Here is a 22,691-nt window from a genome sequence, read left to right on the forward strand (position 1 = left end):
CATCCACCTTCACGGTCCCCGGTGACGTCCATGTTCATGTGTGGGTGCAGCCTACCTGGTGCGGGAGCGCCACACCTTCATGGAGACGGTGGAGCTGAAGGGCCTCAAGTACCAGGCGTCTCTGCAGGATCACAACTCAGGTTTCACCATCGTGCTGACGTCCGTGTTGAACACCAAGGTGGGTACTCTACTTTACAATAGTCAGCGTACAGCTCCTGGCTAACATTAGCATGCTAACTTTTTTTTTGCAGCCATACACCTTAAAGTCATAACTTGGTACTTGACACATGCTAACTGACTTTTTTTAAGCTAATTTTAACAGCAGTACACCTCAGAGTCATATAACTCGGTACTTGACACATGCTGTTAGCATGGTAACATTAGCATGCTAACTTTTTTTTTGCAGCCATACACCTTAAAGTCATATAACTCGGTACTTGACACATGCTAACGGACTTTTTTTTTTTTTTAGCTCATTTTAACAGCAGTACACCTCAGAACCTTATAACAAGGTACTTGACACATGCTGTTAGCATGGTAACATTAGCACGCAAACTTTTTTTTGCAGCCATACATCTTAAAGTCATATAACTCGGTACTTGACACATGCTAACTGACTTTTTTTTTTTTGCTCATTTTAACAGCAGTAGACCTCAGAGTCATATAACTCGGTACTTGACACATGCTGTTAGCATGGTAACATTAGCACGCAAATTTTTTTTTGCTGCCATACACCTCAGAGTCATATAAATCAGTACTTGACACATGCTGTTAGCATGGTAACATTAGCACGCTAAATTTTTTTTGCAGCCATACACCTCAGAGTCATATAAATCAGTACTTGACACATGCTGTTAGCATGGTAATATTAGCATGCTAACTTTTTTTTTGCAGCCATACACCTTAAAGTCATTTAACCCGGTAATTGACACATGCTAACTGACTTTTTTTTTAAGCTCATTCTAACAGCAGTACACCTCAGAGACATATAACTAGGTACTTGACACATGCTGTTAGCATGGTAACATTAGCATGCTAACTTTTTTCGCAGCTGTACACCTTAAAGTCGTATAACTTGGTACTTGACACATGCTAACTGACTTTTTTTAAGCTCATTTTAACAGCAGTATACCTCAGAGTCATAACTCGGTACTTGACACATGCTGTTAGCATGGTAACATTAGCATGCTAACTTTTTTTTGCAGCCATATACCTTAAAGTCATATAACTCGGTACTTGACACATGCTAACTGACTTTTTTTTAGCTCATTTTAACAGCAGTACACCTCAGAGTCATTTAAATCGGTACTTGACACATGCTGTTAGCATGGTAACATTGGCAGGCTAACTTTTTTGGGGGGATAATTTTACAGCAGTGCACCTCAGAGTCATATATCTAGGTACTTGGTACTTGACACATTCTGATAACATGCTAATGTTAGCATGCTAGTCTGCTAATAATTGCATGCTAACCTTTTTAACCATACACCTCAGAACCATATACTGTAACTAAGTACTTGACACATGCTGTTAGCATGGTAACATTAGCAGGCTAACTCTTTTTTTCGGTAAATTTACAGCAGTACCCCTTTATAATATTAACCTATATTATTTACATGTGAATAATGCTGTATAATAGACAGTATTTATATTATTCACATGTGAATAATGCTGTATAATATACTGTATTTATGTTATTCACATGTGAATAATGCTTTATAATAGACTGTATTTATGTTATTCACATGTAAATAATGCTGTATAATAGACTGTATTTATATTATTCACATGTGAGTAATGCTGTATAATAGACTGTATTTATGTTATTCACATGTGAATAATGCTGTATAATAGACTGTATTTATGTTATTCACATGTGAATAATGCTGTATAATAGACTATTTGTAATCACATGTGAATAATTCTGTATAATAGACTGTATTTATATTATTCACATGTGAGTAATGCTGTATAATAGACTGTATTTATGTTATTCACATGTGAATAATGCTGTATAATCGACGGTATTTATATTATTCACATGCGAATAATGCTGTATAATAATCCATGTATTTATGTTATTCACATGTGAATAATGCTGTATAATAGATTGTTTTTCTATTATTCACATGTAAAAAATACCAAAGTGTTTATTGAAGTGTTCGCATTCTCTAACTCATGTGCTTTCACAGATTAAAGATGTTTTCGAGGCCTCGTCAGTGTCCCATCAATACGTGGAATGTAACATCGTAGCTTTTGGGTGAGTTCAACGAGTAAAGACGGGAAAATCGGCGCCGTTTTTGTGGTCAAAGACTGTCATTCCCCCCCCCCCCCCAGCAACGCCAACGATGAGGTGATGGCAACGTTCCGACTGGTCTTCAGCGTCTCCAAAGTCCAGGAGTATTCGGAGAACTTCGTCCAGGACCTGCTGAGGGCGGGCCTCACCTCCATGATGCACGGGACCCCCCTGGAGGTGCCCGGGTTCGGCCAGATCCACGCCATGGTCTTGCTGGGTAGGGAAGCATCGCCACCTGGTGGCCGCGCCGCACGTGGACTTTATCCTTCTCCTTGTTGCAGGCGCCAGCGGGAAGTCCTTCTACGCCATCGGAGATGACACGATGGGTGAGGACCACCTTCTGGAACACACCAAGCTGTCACTTCTGCACACACTGAAATGAAAGCACACTGGTCACCAACCTTTTTGAAAGCAAGAGCTACTTCTTGGGTACTGATTAATGCCAAGGGTTACCAGTTTGATACACACTTAAGTACATTGCCAGAAATAGCCAATTTGCTCAATTTACCTTTAATAAATTAATATATATATACATATATTAAAAAAACGGGTATTTCTGTCTGTCATTCCGTCGTACATTTTTTTTGCTTTTACGGAAGGTTTTTTGTAGAGAATAAATAATGAAAAAAAATCACTTACTTGAACGGTTTAAAAGAGGAGAAAACATGTAAAAAATGAAAATCAAATTCTGAAACATAGTTTATCTTCAATTTCGACTCTTTAAAATTCAACCGCAAAAAAGGAGAGAAAAACATAAAAAAAAGAATTTATGGAACATCTTTAGTAATTTTTCCTGATTAAGATTAATTTTATAATTTTGATGAGATGTTTTAAATAGGTTAAAATCCAATCTGCACTTTGTTAGAATATATAACAAATTGGACCAAGCTATATTTCTAACAAAGACAAATCATTATTTCTTCTAGATTTTCCAGAATAAAAATTTGAAGCGAAATTCAAAAGACTTTGAAATAAGATTTAAATTTGATTCTACAGATTTTCTAGATTTGCCAGAATATATATTTTTTAATTTTAATCATTATAAAATTTCACAAATATTCTTTGTCGAAAAAACAGAAGCTAAAATGAAGAATTAAATTAAAATGTTTTTATTATTCTTTACAATAAAAAACATTTTTTAGCTCGGTTGGTAGAGTGGCCGTGCCAGCAATTTGAGGGTTGCAGGTTCGATTTCCGCTTCCGCCATCCTAGTCACTGCCGTTGTGTCCTTGGGCAAGACACTTTACCCACCTGCTCCCAGTGCTACCCACACTGGTTTAAATGTAACTTCGATATTGGGTTTCACTATGTAAAGCGCTTTGAGTCATTAGAGAAAAGCGCTATATAAATATAATTCACTTCAATTCACTTAAACATTGATTTAAATTGTCAGGAAAGAAGAGGAAGGATTTTAAAAGGTAAAAATGTATATGTGTTTAAAAATCCTAAAATCATTATTAAGGTTGTATTTTTTTCTCTAAAATTGTCTTTCTGAATGTTATAAGAAGCAAAGTAAAAAAAATAAATGAATTTATTTAAACAAGCGAAGACCAAGTCTTTAAAGTATTTTCTTGGATTTTCAAATTCTATTTGAGTTTTAGATGGATTAGATTAGATAGTACTTTATTTATTCCGTCAGGAGAGTTCCTTCAGGAAAATTACAATTTTCAGCACAATCCCATTCAAGATCAGACAAACATTACAGGGAGACAGAACAGGATCGCTGACGGGTCTGCCGGCTTCCAGCGCCCCTTACAAAAAAGATGACATACAGGTAAACAAGGGGGGGGGGATGGGAGAAAAAAATAGAATATTAAAATAGAATATTAAAGATTTTGTCTCTCTTAGAATTAAAAATGTCGAGCAAAGTTAGACCAGCTTGCTAGTAAATAATAAAAAAAAAATAGAGGCAGCTCACTGGTAAGTGCTGCTATTTGAGCTATTTTTAGAACAGGCCAGCGGGCGACTCATCTGGTCCTTACGGTGACCCCTGGGCCAATGAGACTCAGTTAAACCATCCAAACCTTTTTAAATGTGTTATTTATTCCTTCTCTTCCCACCTTCCCACGCCACATGCAGCCGGTTGCCCTGACAACGACTACACCTGCGACAACGGCGAGTGCGTCACCAAACTGAACCCCCGCTGTGACTTTGTGCCCGACTGTGCCGACCAATCCGACGAAGCTCGCTGCGGTGAGTCTTTTTTCTTCCTATCGGTCGCCTGTATCTAACCCCGCCCCCCCTCCTCCCCCGGCAGCCTGCGGCCTGCGTACCGCCGCGGGGAGTCGAGTGGTGGGCGGCGAGGATGCCCGACAAGGAGAGCTGCCGTGGCAGGTGAGTCTGAGACTGCGTGGCGAGCACACCTGTGGAGCCTCCATCGTCAGCGACAGGTGGCTGGTCAGTGCGGCACACTGCTTCGAGAGGTAGGAACACTTCACATCGGAATTGAGTCCAACTGACCGTCGAAGTCTGAGGCCATGCCCCGCCCACTTTCTGCGTGGTAGGCTCACACCCTTCACAATTTGTCCAAACACCACCTCTGGATTAGACCTAATTTCGAACCAAAAATGGTCGCCTTCCTGTTGGCTTTCATGCATGACTTTTTAGTTGTTGTGTCGTGTCAGGACTCTGTGGTGCTGGGGGGCGTGGCCAAGGAAGTGTCACTATGATGTCATCATATAATCATTTCTTTAAAAAGGCAAAAAAAGTATTTAGTCAGCCAGCGATTGTGCAAGTTCTCCCACTTCAAATGATGACAGAGGTCTGTAATGTTCATCATAGGTACACTTCAACTGTGAGAGACAGAATCAATCAATCATCAATCAATCAATGTTTACTTATATAGCCCTAAATCACTAGTGTCTCAAAGGGCTGCACAAACCACCACGACATCCTCGGTATGCCCACATAAGGGCAAGGAAAACTCACACCCAGTGGGACGTCGGTGACAATGATGACTATGAGAACCTTGGAGAGGAGGAAAGCAATGGATGTCGAGCGGGTCTAACATGATACTGTGAAAGTTCAATCCACAATGGATCCAACACAGCAGCGAGAGTCCTGTTCACAGCGGAGCCAGCAGGAAACCATCCCAAGCGGAGGCAGATCAGCAGCGCAGAGATGTCCCCAGCCGATACACAGGCAAGCAGTACATGGCCACCGGATCGGACCGGACCCCCTCCACAAGGGAGAGTGGGACATAGGAGAAAAAGAAAAGAAACGGCAGATCAACTGGTCTAAAAAGGGAGTCTATTTAAAGGCTAGAGTATACAAATGAGTTTTAAGGTGAGACTTAAATGCTTCTACTGAGGTAGCATCTCGAACTGTTACCGGGAGGGTATTCCAGAGTACTGGAGCCCGAACGGAAAACGCTCTATAGCCCGCAGACTTTTTTTGGGCTTTGGGAATCACTAATAAGCCGGAGTCCTTTGAACGCAGATTTCTTGCCGGGACATATGGTACAATACAATCGGCAAGATAAGATGGAGCTAGACCGTGTAGTATTTTATACGTAAGTAGTAAAACCTTAAAGTCACATCTTAAGTGCACAGGAAGCCAGTGCAGGTGAGCCAGTACAGGCGTAATGTGATCAAACTTTCTTGTTCTTGTCAAAAGTCTAGCAGCCGCATTTTGTACCAACTGTAATCTTTTAATGCTAGACATGGGGAGACCCCAAAATAATACGTTACAGTAGTCGAGGCGAGACGTAACAAACGCATGGATAATGATCTCAGCGTCTTTAGTGGACAGAATGGAGCGAATTTTAGCGATATTACGGAGATGAAAGAAGGCCGTTTTAGTAACGCTTTTAATGTGTGCCTCAAAGGAGAGAGTTGGGTCGAAGATAATACCCAGATTTTTTACCGTGTCGCCTTGTTTAATTGTTTGGTTGTCAAATGTTAGAGTTGTATTATTAAATAGAGTTCGGTGTCTAGCAGGACCGATAATCAGCATTTCCGTTTTTTTGGCGTTGAGTTGCAAAAAGTTAGCGGAAATCCATTGTTTAATTTCATTAAGACACGCCTCCAGCTGACTACAATCTGGCGTGTTGGTCAGCTTTAGGGGCATGTAGAGTTGGGTGTCCAAGAATTCCCATTTTAGGAATTTTAAAGAATTTATTTGTAAATTATGGTGGAAAATAGGTATGTGGTCACTTCCAACAAGGAAGATCTCTGGCTCTCACAGACCTTTATCTTCTTCTTGAAGAAGCTCTTCTGTCCTCCACTCGTTACTTGTATTAATGGCACCTGTTTGAACTCGTTATCTTTATAAAAGACACCTGTCCACAGCCTCAAACAGTCAGACTCCAAACTCCACTATGGCCAAGACCAAAGAGCTGTCACAGGACACCAGTAAAAAAATTGTAGACCTGCACCAGACTGGGAAGTGAAGTAAAGTGAAGTGAATTATATTTATATAGCGCTTTTCTCAAGTGACTCAAAGCGCTTTACATAATGACACCCAATATCTAAGTTACATTTAAACCAGTGTGGGTGGCACTGGGAGCAGGTGGGTAAAGTGTCTTGCCCAAGGACAAAACGGCAGTGACTCGGATGGTGGAAGCGGGAATCGAACCTGCAACCCTCAAGTTGCTGGCACGGCCACTCTACCAACCGAGCTATGCCACCCCCAGGGAAGAGTGAATCTACAATAGGCAAGCAGCTTGGTGTGAAAAAATCAACTGTGGGAGCAATTATCAGAAAATGGAAGACATACAAGACCACTGATAATCTCCCTCGATCTGGGGCTCCAAGCAAGATCTCATCCCATGGGGTCAAAATGATCATGAGAACGGTGAGCAAAAATCCCAGAACCACATTGGGGGCCCTGGTGAATGATCCGCAGAGAACTGGGACCAAAGTAACAAAGGTTATCATCATCACACTACGCCGACAGGGAATCAAATCCTGCAGTGCCAGACGTGTCCCCCTGCTTAAGCCAGTGCATGTCCAGGCCCGTCTGAAGTTTGCCAGAGAGCACATGGATGATACAGCAGAGGATTGGGAGAATGTCATGTGGTCAGATGAAACCAAAATAGAACTTTTTGGTATAAACTCAACTCGTCGTGTTTGGAGGAAGAAGAATACTGAGTTGCATCCCAAGAACACCATACCTACTGTCAAGCATGGGGGTGGAAACATCATGCTTTGGGGCTGTTTTTCTGCTAAGGGGACAGGACGATGGATCCGTGTTAAGGAAAGAATGAATGGGGCCATGTATCGTGAGATTTTGAGCCAAAACCTCCTTCCATCAGTGAGAGCTTTGAATGGTTGACCAAATACTTATTTTCCACCATAATTTACAAATAAATTATTTAAAATTCCTACAATGTGAAGTCCTGGATTTTTTTTTCCACATTCTGTCTCTCACAGTTGAAGTGTACCTATGATGAAAATTACAGACCTCTGTCATCATTTTAAGTGGGAGAACTTGCACAATCGCTGGCTGATTATGGATATATATTGTTGACCAGGGACTAGACCACCAGGGAGTGTTTTGAAAGAAGAATACAATCATCATAGTTCCACTTTAAGATAATGACATCATGTCACCCAGAATTCACATGCTGGCAAGTGCTAACTAGCTAGCTATTTAGGGTCCAACAGGGAGACACAACATTGTGCAGAACATGAGAAACCTTGTCCTCTTTGTACTTAAATTGCTAAGTGGCCCCTTGATGAAGAAATGTGAGTACTTTGGTCCATGAAGTATACCAGAGGTGTGTCTACCTCGCTCAGGGACAAAGACCCCAAAGAGTGGACAGCCCTGGTGGGTGCCAGCCTGGTGAGCGGCCAGGAGTCCCACACCACTACAATCCACATCAAGACCCTGCAAGTGTCCCCGGACTACAACCCCGTCACCACGGACATGGACGTGGCCGTGCTGGAACTGCAGACCCCCCTCACCTTCAGTCCATACGTGCAACCTGCCTGTCTGCCATACCCCTCTCACGTCTTCACTCCAGGACAGATATGTGTGGTGTCGGGATGGGGCTCCCTGCACCAGTTCACTAGTGAGTCCACACACACACAACCACTGTCACTTAGAGTAGTCACTGTTGCACCACTTCACTAGTGAGTCTACACACACAACCAGAGTAGTCACTGTTGCACCAGTTCACCAGTGAGTCTACTCCAGGGGTGCCCATTACGTCGATCGCGAGCTACCAGTCGACCGCGGGGGGTGTGTCAGTCGATCTCGAGCCAGGCTTTAAAAAAAATAGACCTAAAAATGAGTGATCATCAATCTTCACCAAGACGTCACTTAAATGACATTCACGGTACCGGAGGGTCTTGTGAGATGACGCTGGCTGCTGCAAGATAATTATTATGAAAATATGACCGAGAGGAAGGCGAGAAACACTTTTTATTTCAAAAGACTCTCGCGCCGTACCTTCCGTCAAAACTCTAAAGGCCGACTGCACATTTCCTATCTTCACAATAAAAGCCCTGCTTCATGCTGCCTGCGCTAACTAAATACAGAGTCTCGGAAAACTGGCGTGCACAAGCGATCCCTCAGAAAACTGGCGTGCACAAGTGATGTGCACGCCAGTTTTCCGAGACTCTGTATTTAGTTAGCGCAGGCAGCATGAAGCAGGGCTTTTATTGTGAAGATAGGAAATGTGCAGTCGGCCTTTAGAGTTTTGACGGAAGGTACGGCGCGAGAGTCTGTTGAAATAAAAAGTGTTTCTCGCCTTCCTCTCTGTCATTTTTTCATAATAATGATCTTGCAGCAGCCAGCGTCATCTCACAAGACCCTCGGGTGCCGTGAATGTCATTTAAGTGACGTCTTGGTGAAGATTGATGATCACTCATTTTTAGGTCTATTTTTTTTTAAAAGCCTGGCTGGAGATTGACTGACACACCCCCCGCGGTCGACTGGTAGCTCGCGATCGACGTAATGGGCACCCCTGACTTAGAGTATAAACACTTTGTAGGGCGCGACATCCGGTTAAATCGGGCCGTACGTTTGACACCCCTGCAAGCTGATATCACCCGTTACTTGTTTTTTTTTTGTTTAGTTTTTTTGCTGATATCCTACCGTTATCAACATTGGACCAGGCGCACCCGTATCGACTCTAAAATATATCCTAGTTTCATTTCTAGTCTGTTGAGATGTGTACTCCTCACACGTGCGAGCGGACAACAGTTAATCCAGTCACGTACATTTCAGGCGACGTTCCTCCCGCGCTGCAAAAGGCGGTGGTGGAAATAATCGACTCCAAGGTGTGCAACAAGTTACCTGCGTACAGAGGATCCATCACAGCCAACATGATGTGTGCGGGCTTCCTGCAGGGCAAGGTGGACTCCTGTCAGGTCAGTGCTGCTCTCCATCTTCACACTGGAACACAAATATCTTGTTGTTAGGTTAGCATCACACAATGATGTATTCTGTTTGCATGGCCATTAGCAGGGGGCGATACTAAGGTGGTCCCGATATCAGGTACCTGTATCAAAATGTATTTTGATACTTTTCTAAATAAAGGGCACCCCCCAAAAAAATCATTATTGGCTTTATTTGAACAAAAAATCTTACAGTACATTAAACATATGTTTATTATTGCAATTTTGCCCTAAAAAAAATGTTGAACCTACTACACCAGTGTTTTTCAACCACTGTGCCGCGGCAAACTAGTGTGCCGTGAGATACAGTCTGGTGTGATCTAATTTCACCTATTTGGGTTCAAAATATTTTTTTGCAAACCAGCCCATCCATCCATTTTCTACCGCTTGTTCCGTACGGGGTCGCTGGGTCCTATCTCAGCTGCATTCAAGCGGAAGGTGGGATACACCCTGGACAAGTCGCCACCTCATAGCCTGCAAATGATGTGTTGTTGTTGAGTGTTGGCGCTGTCTAGAGCTGGGCAGAGTAACCGTGTAATACTCGTCCATGTCAGTAGGTGGCAGCCGGTAGCTAATTGCTTTGTAGATGTCGGAAACAGCGGAAGGCAGTGTGCAGGTAAAAAGGTGTCTGATGCTTAAACCAAAAATAAAAGGTGAGTGCCGCTAAGAAAAGGCATGGAAGCTTAGGGAAGGCTATGCAGAATGAAACTAAAACTGAGCTGGCTACAAAGTAAACAAAAAAAGAATGCTGGACGACAGCAAAGACTTACAGCGTTGTGGGGCAGACGGTGTCCACAAAGTACATCCGTACATGACATGACAATCAACAACTAAATAGGAGCACAAGACAAGAACTACACTCAAAATAAGTCACGGCGGGATGTGACGGGTTGTGACAGTACACCTACTTTGAGACAAGAGCTATAGTGATGCATGCTTGCTTATGCTTTAAGGTCATATCCAACAATTGCGACAACAACTTTTTACTGTCAACTGAGTTTCGTTTTTTAATGATTTCTCCTTGTGGTGTGCCTCCGGATTTTTTCAACGCAAAAAAATGAGCCTCGGCTCAAAAAAGGTTGAAAAACACTGTACTAGACAACTTGTCTTTTAGTAATAAGTAAACAAACAAAGACTTCTATGCAGTAACATATTGTGTCATTTATACACCTATTATTTTGTACACATTATGAGGGACAATCTGTAAAAATTGATTATTAACCTACTTGTTCATTTACTATTAATATCTGCTTATTTTCTATTTCAACATGTTCTATCTACACTTCTGTTCAAAAGTAATAATCACTTATTCTTCTCCTCTTTGATACTTGACATTAGTTTTGGATGATACCACACATTTAGGTATCGAGCCGATACCAAGTAGTTACAGGATCATACATTTGTCATAGTAAAAGTCCTCATGTGTCCAGGGACGTATTTACTGACTTTATAAATATGATATACATTTTTAAAAAACGGAAAAATGCCCAAAAATGAACGTAATCATAGTAGTATCGACTAGGTACGCTCCTGTACTTGGTATCATTACAGTGGATGTCAGGTATACATCCACCCACGGCGTTTGTGACGCCTGTGATCCATTGTATCCTAAGGTGTGTAGTGAAGCATGTTTAGCTAATCTTCGTCCTCCAGTGATAATGATACTTTAAAGAAACTCACTTTATTTGTTGCCATTGTATTACTTTAAAGACCTACTGAAATTAGATTTTTTTTATTTAAACAGGGATAACAGGTCCATTTTATGTGTCATACTTGATCATTTTGAGATATTGCCATATTTTTGCTGAAAGGATTTAGTAGAGAACATCGACGATAAAGTTAGCAACTTTTGGTCGCTAATAGAAAAGCCTTGCTTGTACCGGAAGTAGCAGACAATGATGTCACAAGGGTGAGGGCTCCTCATATTCTCACATTGTTTATAATGGGAGCCTCCAACAAAAAGAGCTATTCAGACCGAGAAAACAAATATTTCCCCATTAATTTGAGTGAGGATGAAAGATTTGTGGCTAAGGATATTGATAGAGAAGGACTAGAAAAAAAAAAAGGCGATTGCATTGTGAGCGATTGAGATGTTTTTAGACACATTTACTAGGATAATTCTGGAAGATCCCTTATCTGCTTATTGTTTTAATAGTGTTTTAGTGAGATTTTAAAGATTGTAAAGACATACCTTGAGGTCGGATGGCTGCGGTGAACACGCAGTGTCTCAGAGAGAAGCCGAGGAGCCAAGCTCACAGCTGCCACATTTAATGCGAAACAAACACTTACCAATCGACGGATTTAAGTTGCTCCAGTGTCAAAAGATGCGAAAGTCCTGATCGTTTGGTCCGCACATTTTACCGGCGATGCTAACGCAGCTATTCGGCCATGCTATGGCTATGAATAGCGTCAATAGCTATTCGCTCAAAAGCTTCAGTTCCTTCTTCAATATTTTCATACTCCAACCATCTGTTTCAATACATGCGTAATCTGTTGAATCGCTTAAGTCGCTGAAATCCGAGTTTGAATCCGAGCTAATGTCGCTATATCTTGCTGTGGTATTCCCATTGTTTGTTTACATTGGCAGCACTGTATGACGTCACAGGGAAATGGCCAGTGTCTTCGCAGAGAGACGAAAATAAGGCACTTTAAAGCTTTATTTAGGGATATTCCGGGACCGGTAAAATTTTGAATTTTTAAAAAAAAAATACAACAAGCCACTGGGAACTGATTTTTATTGTTTTTAACCCTTTTGGAATTGTGATAATGTTCCCCTTTAAAGCTTTACAACAAACAAAGAAACACCGGCTGTGTCTCGGTGCTAAAGACAGCTGCAATCCAACGCTTTCCACCAACAGCATTCTTCTTTGATGTCTCCATTATTAATTGAACAAATTGCAAAATATTCAGCAACACAGAAGTCCAAAATACTGTGTAATTATGCGATAAAAGCAGACAAATTTTAGCCGTGTTTGGTGCAGCGCTAATATTTCCTTACAGTCCGTGACGTCACGCGTAGGCGTCACCATTCCCCGACGTTTTCAACAAAAACTCGCTTGAAATTTAAAATTGCAATTTAGTAAACTAAAAAGGCCGTATTGGCATGTGTTGCAATGTTAATATTTCATCATTGATATATAAACTATCAGACTGCGTGGTCGCTAGTAGTGGCTTTCAGTAGGCCTTTAATTTATTTTCACGTAAAAAAACAAGGTGGCGATTTATTTTATTTTATTTTATTTTGACTTTCTCCTGGTCTAACTTCCTTTGTTTTCACTTTATCGAACTGCGCAGGCAAGTGATGTCGGGGCCACTTTGGGGCCTGTGCGCGTTTACACTGGAGTCTGAAACAAAATCAGATTCTGCTTTTGGACAATTTTATTCGATTATTTGGTCAAAAATATAAAGGACAAGCTGTAAAAAAAAAACATTATTAATCCACTTGTTCATTTACTGTTAATATCTGCTTATTTTCTGTTTCAACATGTCCTATCTACACTTCTGTTAAAATGTAATAATCACTTATTCTTCTCTTCTTTGATACTTTACATTAGTTTTGGATGATACCACACATTTAGGTATCGATCCGATACCAAGTAGTTACAGGATCATACAAAAAAATATAATACCTAATAAACCAATAATGATATGGTTAAGAAATACTGATGTAAAGGGTAGGTGTCGCGCTGTTTTCAGTTTCAACATGTTCTATCTACACTTCTGTTGAAATGTCATAATCACTTATTCTTCTCTTCTTTGATACTTTACATTAGTTTTAGATGATACCACTAATTTCGGTATCAATCCGATACCAAGTAATTACAGGATGCTATATTGGTCATAATGTAAGTCCTCATCACTCCCCGTGGCCCTGAAAGGGACAAGCGGTACAAAATGGATGAATGGGTGTCCAGGGACCTATTTACTGAGTTTATAAACATAATATACATTTTTTTTAAATAAAAAAATTATTTTGTGATGCTAAAAAAATATCGATGTAATCATAGTAGTACTGCGATAAGGTGGCGACTTGTCCAGGTTGTACCCCACCTTCCGCCCGAATGCAGCTGAGATAAGCTCCATCGACCCTCCACCACTCTAAAAGGGACAAGCGGTAGAAAATGGATGGATGGACATATTTAATGATGACTTGACATGAAATTATTACACATGGCTCCTTTAGCACACACAAAAGTACCAACATTTTGGTATAGTTAAGTACTGGTATCGATTCCCAGGTACCAGGGAGTGGTATCGTATTGGTTCAAATATGAACGGAACCCTTCCCTAGCAATGAGGACAAGTAGTGTGAGTGACGGGAAGAAAAGCGGCTTGCTTTGCAAAGATATACTGTAAATTCTGAGTACAAGACGTTTTTGGGGTGTTCAATGTTGCTAATCCGAGGGGTTCTGTGCTCCCTTGTCAGGGCGACTCTGGGGGGCCGCTGGTGTGCGAGGGAGCCCCGGGGAGGTTCTTCCTGGCCGGGGTTGTGAGTTGGGGTATCGGCTGTGCCCAGATCAACAGGCCCGGGGTTTACTCGCGCGTCACCAAGCTCCAGAACTGGATTCTAAGCCACACAGACCCCAGCTCAGCACGCCACACCCCCAAGCGTCACGTCAGTAGGCCGCCAACACCCGGGACGGTCGCCCCCGGCGTGGAAACCGCGGAAAATCCCGGTATTTTGCTGATGACCGACGGCTGTTACCACCGCACGCATGTGACTCTTCCCCGTCTCTCCTAGTTTCCAACTGCAGCGCCAACTTCCTGTGCACCCCTACTTCCTGTGTCAGCAAGTCCAACCCAGAATGTGACGGAGTCCCAGACTGCCCCAACCAAGCTGACGAGAGGAACTGCGGTAGGTTTGAATGTGGAACTTTAGAGCGAGGGTGTCCAAACTACACCCCGCAAAGATTATAAAAACACGACAAAAATTCATCCTAAATACCAGAATACCACATATTTGCTGCCATCTTGTGGACAAAGATTATAAAAACACGACAAAAATTCATCCTAAATACCAGAATGCCACATATTTGCTGCCGTCTTGTGGACAAAGATTATAAAAACACGACAACAATTCATCCTGAATACCAGAATGCCATATATTTGCCGCCATCTTGTGGACAAAGATTATAAAAACACGACGAAAATTCATCCTAAATACCAGAATGCCACATATTTGCTGCCATCTTGTGGACAAAGATTATAAAAACACGACAAAAATTCATCCTAAATACCAGAATGCCACATATTTGCCGCCATCTTGTGGACAAATATTATAAAAACACGACAAAAATTCATCCTAAATACCAGAATGCCACATATTTGCTGCCATCTTGTGGACAAAGATTATAAAAACACGGCAAAAATTCATCCTAAATACCAGAATGCCACATATTTGCCGCCATCTTGTGGACAAATATTATAAAAACACGACAAAAATTCATCCTAAATACCAGAATGCCACATATTTGCCACCATCTTGTGGACAAAGATTATAAAAACACGACAAAAATTCATCCTAAATACCAGAATGCCACATATTTGCTGCCATCTTGTGGACAAAGATTATAAAAACACGACAAAAATTCATCCTAAATACCAGAATGCCACATATTTGCTGCCATCTTGTGGACAAAGATTATAAAAACACGACAAAAATTCATCCTAAATACCAGAATGCCACATATTTGCTGCCATCTTGTGGACAATTATAAAAACACAACAAAAATTCATCCTAAATACCAGAATGCCACATATTTGCTGCCATCTTGTGGACAAAGATGATAAAAACACGACAAAAATTCATCCTAAATACCAGAATGCCACATATTTGCTGCCATCTTGTGGACAATTATAAAAACACAACAAAAAATCATCCTAAATACCAGAATGCTACATATTTGCTGCCATCTTGTGGACAAAGATTATAAAAACACGACAAAAATTCATCCTAAATACCAGAATGCCCCATATTTGCTGCCATCTTATGGACAATTATAAAAACACAACAAAAATTCATCCTAAATACCAGAATGCCACATATTTGCTGCCATCTTGTGGACAAATATTATAAAAACACGACAACAATTCATCCTAAATACCAGAATGCCACATATTTGCTGCCATCTTGTGGACAAAGATTATAAAAACACGACAAAAATTCATCCTAAATACCAGAATGCCACATATTTGCCGCCATCTTGTGGACAAAGATTATAAAAACACGACAACAATTCATCCTAAATACCAGAATGCCACATATTTGCCGCCATCTTGTGGACAAAGATTATAAAAACTCGACAAAAATTCATCCTAAATACCAGAATGCCACATATTTGCTGCCATCTTGTGGACAAAGATGATAAAAACACGACAAAAATTCATCCTAAATACCAGAATGCCACATATTTGCCGCCATCTTGTGGACAAAGATTATAAAAACTCGACAAAAATTCATCCTAAATACCAGAATGCCACATATTTGCTGCCATCTTGTGGACAAAGATTATAAAAACACGACAAAAATTCATCCTAAATACCAGAATGCCACATATTTGCTGCCATCTTGTGGACAAAGATTATAAAAACACGACAAAAATTAGTCCTAAATACCAGAATGCCACATATTTGCTGCCATCTTGTGGACAAATATTATAAAAACACGACAACAATTCATCCTAAATACCAGAATGCCACATATTTGCTGCCATCTTGTGGACAAAGATTATAAAAACACGACAAAAATTCATCCTAAATACCAGAATGCCACATATTTGCCGCCATCTTGTGGACAAAGATTATAAAAACACGACAACAATTCATCCTAAATACCAGAATGCCACATATTTGCCGCCATCTTGTGGACAAAGATTATAAAAACTCGACAAAAAATCATCCTAAATACCAGAATGCCACATATTTGCTGCCATCTTGTGGACAAAGATTATAAAAACATGTCAAAAAGGCATCCTAAATAACCGAATGCCACATATTTGTTGCCATCTTGTGGACAAAGATTATAAAAACACAACAAAAATTCATCTTAAATACCAGAATGCCACATATTTGCTGCCATCTTGTGGACAAAGATTATAAAAACACAACAAAAATTCATCTTAAATACCAGAATGCCACATATTTGCTGCCATCTTGTGGACAAAGATTATAAAAACACAACAAAAATTCATCCTAAATACCAGAATGCCACATATTTGCTGCCATCTTGTGGACAAAGATTATAAAAACACAACAAAAATTCATCCTAAATACCAGAATGCCACATATTTGCTGCCATCTTGTGGACAAAGATTATAAAAACACGACAAAGATTCATCCTAAATACCAGAATGCCACATATTTGCTGCCATCTTGTGGACAAAGATGATAAAAACACGACAAAAATTCATCCTAAATACCAGAATGCCACATATTTGCCGCCATCTTGTGGACAAAGATTATAAAAACACGACAAAAATTCATCCTAAATACCAGAATGCCACATATTTGCCGCCATCTTGTGGACAAAGATTATAAAAACTCGACAAAAAATCATCCTAAATACCAGAATGCCACATATTTGCTGCCATCTTGTGGACAAAGATTATAAAAACATGTCAAAAAGGCATCCTAAATAACCGAATGCCACATATTTGTTGCCATCTTGTGGACAAAGATTATAAAAACACAACAAAAATTCATCTTAAATACCAGAATGCCACATATTTGCTGCCATCTTGTGGACAAAGATGATAAAAACACGACAAAGATTCATCCTAAATACCAGAATGCCACATATTTGCTGCCATCTTGTGGACAAAGATGATAAAAACACGACAAAAATTCATCCTAAATACCAGAATGCCACATATTTGCCGCCATCTTGTGGACAAAGATTATAAAAACACGACAAAAATTCATCCTAAATACCAGAATGCCACATATTTGCTGCCATCTTGTGGACAAAGATGATAAAAACACGACAAAAATTCATCCTAAATACCAGAATGCCACATATTTGCCGCCATCTTGTGGACAAAGATTATAAAAACACGACAAAAATTCATCCTAAATACCAGAATGCCACATATTTGCCGCCATCTTGTGGACAAAGATTATAAAAACACAACAAGTTCATCCTAAATACCAGAATGCCATATATTTGCCGCAATCTTGTGGACAAAGATTATAAAAACACGACAAAAATTCATCCTAAATACCAGAATGCCACACATTTGCTGCCATCTTGTGGACAAAGATTATAAAAAACACGACAAAAATTCATCCTATATACCAGAATGCCACATATTTGCCGCAATCTTGTGGACAAAGATTATAAAAACACGACAAAAATTCATCCTATATACCAGAATGCCACATATTTGCCGCCATCTTGTGGACAAAGATTATAAAAACACAACAAGTTCATCCTAAATACCAGAATGCCATATATTTGCCGCAATCTTGTGGACAAAGATTATAAAAACACGACAAAAATTCATCCTAAATACCAGAATGCCACATATTTGCTGCCATCTTGTGGACAAAGATTATAAAAACACGACAAAAATTCATCCTATATACCAGAATGCCACATATTTGCCGCAATCTTGTGGACAAAGATTATAAAAACACGACAAAAATTCATCCTAAATACCAGAATGCCACATATTTGCTGCCATCTTGTGGACAAAGATTATAAAAACGCGACGAAAATTCATCCTAAATACCAGAATGCCACATATTTGCCGCCATCTTGTGGACAAAGATTGTAAAAACACGACAAAAATTCATCCTAAATACCAGAATGCCACATATTTGCTGCCATCTTTTGGATTATAAAAACACGACAAAAATTAATCCTAAATACCAGAATGCCACATATTTGCTGCCATCTTGTGGACAAAGATTATAAAAAACACGACAAAAATTAATCCTATATACCAGAATGCCACATATTTGCCGCCATCTTGTGGACAAAGATTATAAAAAACACGACAAAATTTCATCCTATATACCAGAATGCCACATATTTGCCGCCATCTTGTGGACAAAGATTATAAAAACACGACGAAAATTCACCCTAAATACCAGAATATTTGCTGCCATCTTGTGGACAATTATAAAAACACAACAAAAATTCATCCTAAATACCAGAATGCCACATATTTGCCGCCATCTTGTGGACAAAGATTATAAAAACACAACAAAAATTCATCCTAAATACCAGAATGCCACATATTTGCCGCCATCTTGTGGACAAAGATTATAAAAACACAACAAAAATTCATCCTAAATACCAGAATGCCACATATTTGCTGCCATCTTGTGGACAAAGATTATAAAAAACACGACAAAAATTAATCCTATATACCAGAATGCCACATATTTGCCGCCATCTTGTGGACAAAGATTATAAAAAACACGACAAAAATTCATCCTATATACCAGAATGCCACATATTTGCCGCCATCTTGTGGACAAAGATTATAAAAACACAACAAAAATTCATCCTAAATACCAGAATGCCACATATTTGCTGCCATCTTGTGGACAAAGATTATAAAAACACGACAAACATTCATCCTAAATACCAGAATGCCACATATTTGCTGCTATCTTGTGGACAAAGATTATAAAAACACGACAAAAATTCATCCTAAATACCAGAATGCCACATATTTGCTGCCATCTTGTGGACAAAGATTATAAAAACACGACAAAAATTCATCCTAAATACCAGAATGCCATATATTTGCCGCCATCTTGTGGACAAAGATTATAAAAACACGACAACAATTCACCCTAAATACCAGAATGCCACATATTTGCTGCCATCTTGTGGACAAAGATTATAAAAACACGACAAAAATTCACCCTAAATACCAGAATGCCACATATTTGCTGCCATCTTGTGGACAAAGATTATAAAAACACGACAAAAATTAGTCCTAAATACCAGAATGCCACATATTTGCTGCCATCTTGTGGACAAATATTATAAAAACACGACAACAATTCATCCTAAATACCAGAATGCCACGTATTTGCTGCCATCTTGTGGACAAAGATTATAAAAACACGACAAACATTCATCCTAAATACCAGAATGCCACATATTTGCTGCCATCTTGTGGACAAACATTATAAAAACACGACAAACATTCATCCTAAATACCAGAATGCCACATATTTGCTGCCATCTTGTGGACAAAGATGATAAAAACATGACAAAAATTCATCCTAAATACCAGAATGCCACATATTTGCTGCCATCTTGTGGACAAAGATTATAAAAACTCGACAAAAAATCATCCTAAATACCAGAATGCCACATATTTACTGCCATCTTGTGGACAAAGATTATAAAAACATGTCAAAAAGGCATCCTAAATACCAGAATGCCACATATTTGTTGCCATCTTGTGGACAAAGATTATAAAAACACAACAAAAATTCATCTTAAATACCAGAATGCCACATATTTGCCGCCATCTTGTGGACAAAGATTATAAAAACACGACAAAAATTCACCCTAAATACCAGAATGCCACATATTTGCTGCCATCTTGTGGACAAAGATGATAAAAACACGACAAAAATTCATCCTAAATACCAGAATGCCACATATTTGCTGCCATCTTGTGGACAAAGATGATAAAAACACGACAAAAATTCATCCTAAATACCAGAATGCCACATATTTGCCGCCATCTTGTGGACAAAGATTATAAAAACACAACAAAAATTCATCCTAAATACCAGAATGCCACATATTTGCCGCCATCTTGTGGACAAAGATTATAAAAACACAACAAAAATTCATCCTAAATACCAGAATGCCACATATTTGCTGCCATCTTGTGGACAAAGATTATAAAAACACAACAAAAATTCATCCTAAATACCAGAATGCCACATATTTGCTGCCATCTTGTGGACAAAGACGATAAATACACGACAAAAATTCATCCTAAATACCAGAATGCCACATATTTGCTGCCATCTTGTGGACAAAGATTAAAAAATACACGACAAAAATTCATCCTAAATACCAGAATGCCACATATTTGCCGCCATCTTGCGGACAAAGATTATAAAAACACGACAAAAATTCATCCTAAATACCAGAATGCCACATATTTGCCGCCATCTTGTGGACAAAGATTATAAAAACACGACAAAAATTCATCCTAAATACCACAATGCGCCATATTTGCTGCCATCTTGTGGACAAAGATTATAAAAACACGACAAAAATTCATCCTAAATACCAGAATGCCACATATTTTCCGCCATTTTGTGGACAAAGATTGTAAAAACACGACAAAAATTCATCCTAAATACCAGAATGCCACATATTTGCTGCCATCTTGTGGACAAAGATTATAAAAAACACGACAAAAATTCATCCTAAATACCAGAATGCCACATATTTGCCGCCATCTTGTGGACAAAGATTATAAAAACACAACAAGTTCATCCTAAATACCAGAATGCCACATATTTGCTGCCATCTTGTGGACAAAGATTATAAAAACACGACAACAATTCATCCTAAATACCAGAATGCCACATATTTGCCGCCATCTTGTGGACAAAGATTATAAAAACATGTCAAAAAGGCATCCTAAATACCAGAATGCCACATATTTGTTGCCATCTTGTGGACAAAGATTATAAAAACACCGCAAAAATTCATCTTAAATACCAGAATGCCACATATTTGCCGCCATCTTGTGGACAAAGATGATAAAAACACGACAAAAATTCACCCTAAATACCAGAATGCCACATATTTGCTGCCATCTTGTGGACAAAGATGATGAAAACACGACAAAAATTCATCCTAAATACCAGAATGCCACATATTTGCTGCCATCTTGTGGACAAAGATGATAAAAACACGACAAAAATTCATCCTAAATACCAGAATGCCACATATTTGCCGCCATCTTGTGGACAAAGATTATAAAAACACAACAAAAATTCATCCTAAATACCAGAATGCCACATATTTGCCGCCATCTTGTGGACAAAGATTATAAAAACACAACAAAAATTCATCCTAAATACCAGAATGCCACATATTTGCTGCCATCTTGTGGACAAAGATTATAAAAACACAACAAAAATTCATCCTAAATACCAGAATGCCACATATTTGCTGCCATCTTGTGGACAAAGACGATAAATACACGACAAAAATTCATCCTAAATACCAGAATGCCACATATTTGCTGCCATCTTGTGGACAAAGATTAAAAAATACACGACAAAAATTCATCCTAAATACCAGAATGCCACATATTTGCCGCCATCTTGCGGACAAAGATTATAAAAACACGACAAAAATTCATCCTAAATACCAGAATGCCACATATTTGCCGCCATCTTGTGGACAAAGATTATAAAAACACGACAAAAATTCATCCTAAATACCACAATGCGCCATATTTGCTGCCATCTTGTGGACAAAGATTATAAAAACACGACAAAAATTCATCCTAAATACCAGAATGCCACATATTTGCTGCCGTCTTGTGGACAAAGATTATAAAAACACGACAACAATTCATCCTGAATACCAGAATGCCATATATTTGCCGCCATCTTGTGGACAAAGATTATAAAAACACGACGAAAATTCATCCTAAATACCAGAATGCCACATATTTGCTGCCATCTTGTGGACAAAGATTATAAAAACACGACAAAAATTCATCCTAAATACCAGAATGCCACATATTTGCCGCCATCTTGTGGACAAATATTATAAAAACACGACAAAAATTCATCCTAAATACCAGAATGCCACATATTTGCTGCCATCTTGTGGACAAAGATTATAAAAACACGGCAAAAATTCATCCTAAATACCAGAATGCCACATATTTGCCGCCATCTTGTGGACAAATATTATAAAAACACGACAAAAATTCATCCTAAATACCAGAATGCCACATATTTGCCACCATCTTGTGGACAAAGATTATAAAAACACGACAAAAATTCATCCTAAATACCAGAATGCCACATATTTGCTGCCATCT

The 22,691-nt window shown here is 39.3% G+C and overlaps 1 protein-coding gene across 1 annotated transcript in view; it reads left to right on the forward strand.

Moving 5' to 3' along the window:
- The window catches only part of tmprss9 (transmembrane serine protease 9), a 38,862-nt gene that overhangs the window by 193 nt on the left and 15,978 nt on the right, over positions 1-22,691 (forward strand). Inside the window, exons 2-11 of the mRNA XM_061883114.1 lie at positions 51-178; positions 2,193-2,260; positions 2,338-2,513; positions 2,578-2,622; positions 4,376-4,489; positions 4,554-4,719; positions 8,035-8,309; positions 9,470-9,612; positions 14,066-14,315; positions 14,381-14,494. Of these exons, the coding sequence (XP_061739098.1) occupies positions 51-178; positions 2,193-2,260; positions 2,338-2,513; positions 2,578-2,622; positions 4,376-4,489; positions 4,554-4,719; positions 8,035-8,309; positions 9,470-9,612; positions 14,066-14,315; positions 14,381-14,494 (1,479 nt within the window). The remainder of the gene's footprint in view (positions 1-50; positions 179-2,192; positions 2,261-2,337; positions 2,514-2,577; positions 2,623-4,375; positions 4,490-4,553; positions 4,720-8,034; positions 8,310-9,469; positions 9,613-14,065; positions 14,316-14,380; positions 14,495-22,691) is intronic.

Source organism: Nerophis ophidion, linkage group LG22 (assembly GCF_033978795.1).
Source record: "Nerophis ophidion isolate RoL-2023_Sa linkage group LG22, RoL_Noph_v1.0, whole genome shotgun sequence".
NCBI lineage: Eukaryota > Metazoa > Chordata > Actinopteri > Syngnathiformes > Syngnathidae > Nerophis > Nerophis ophidion.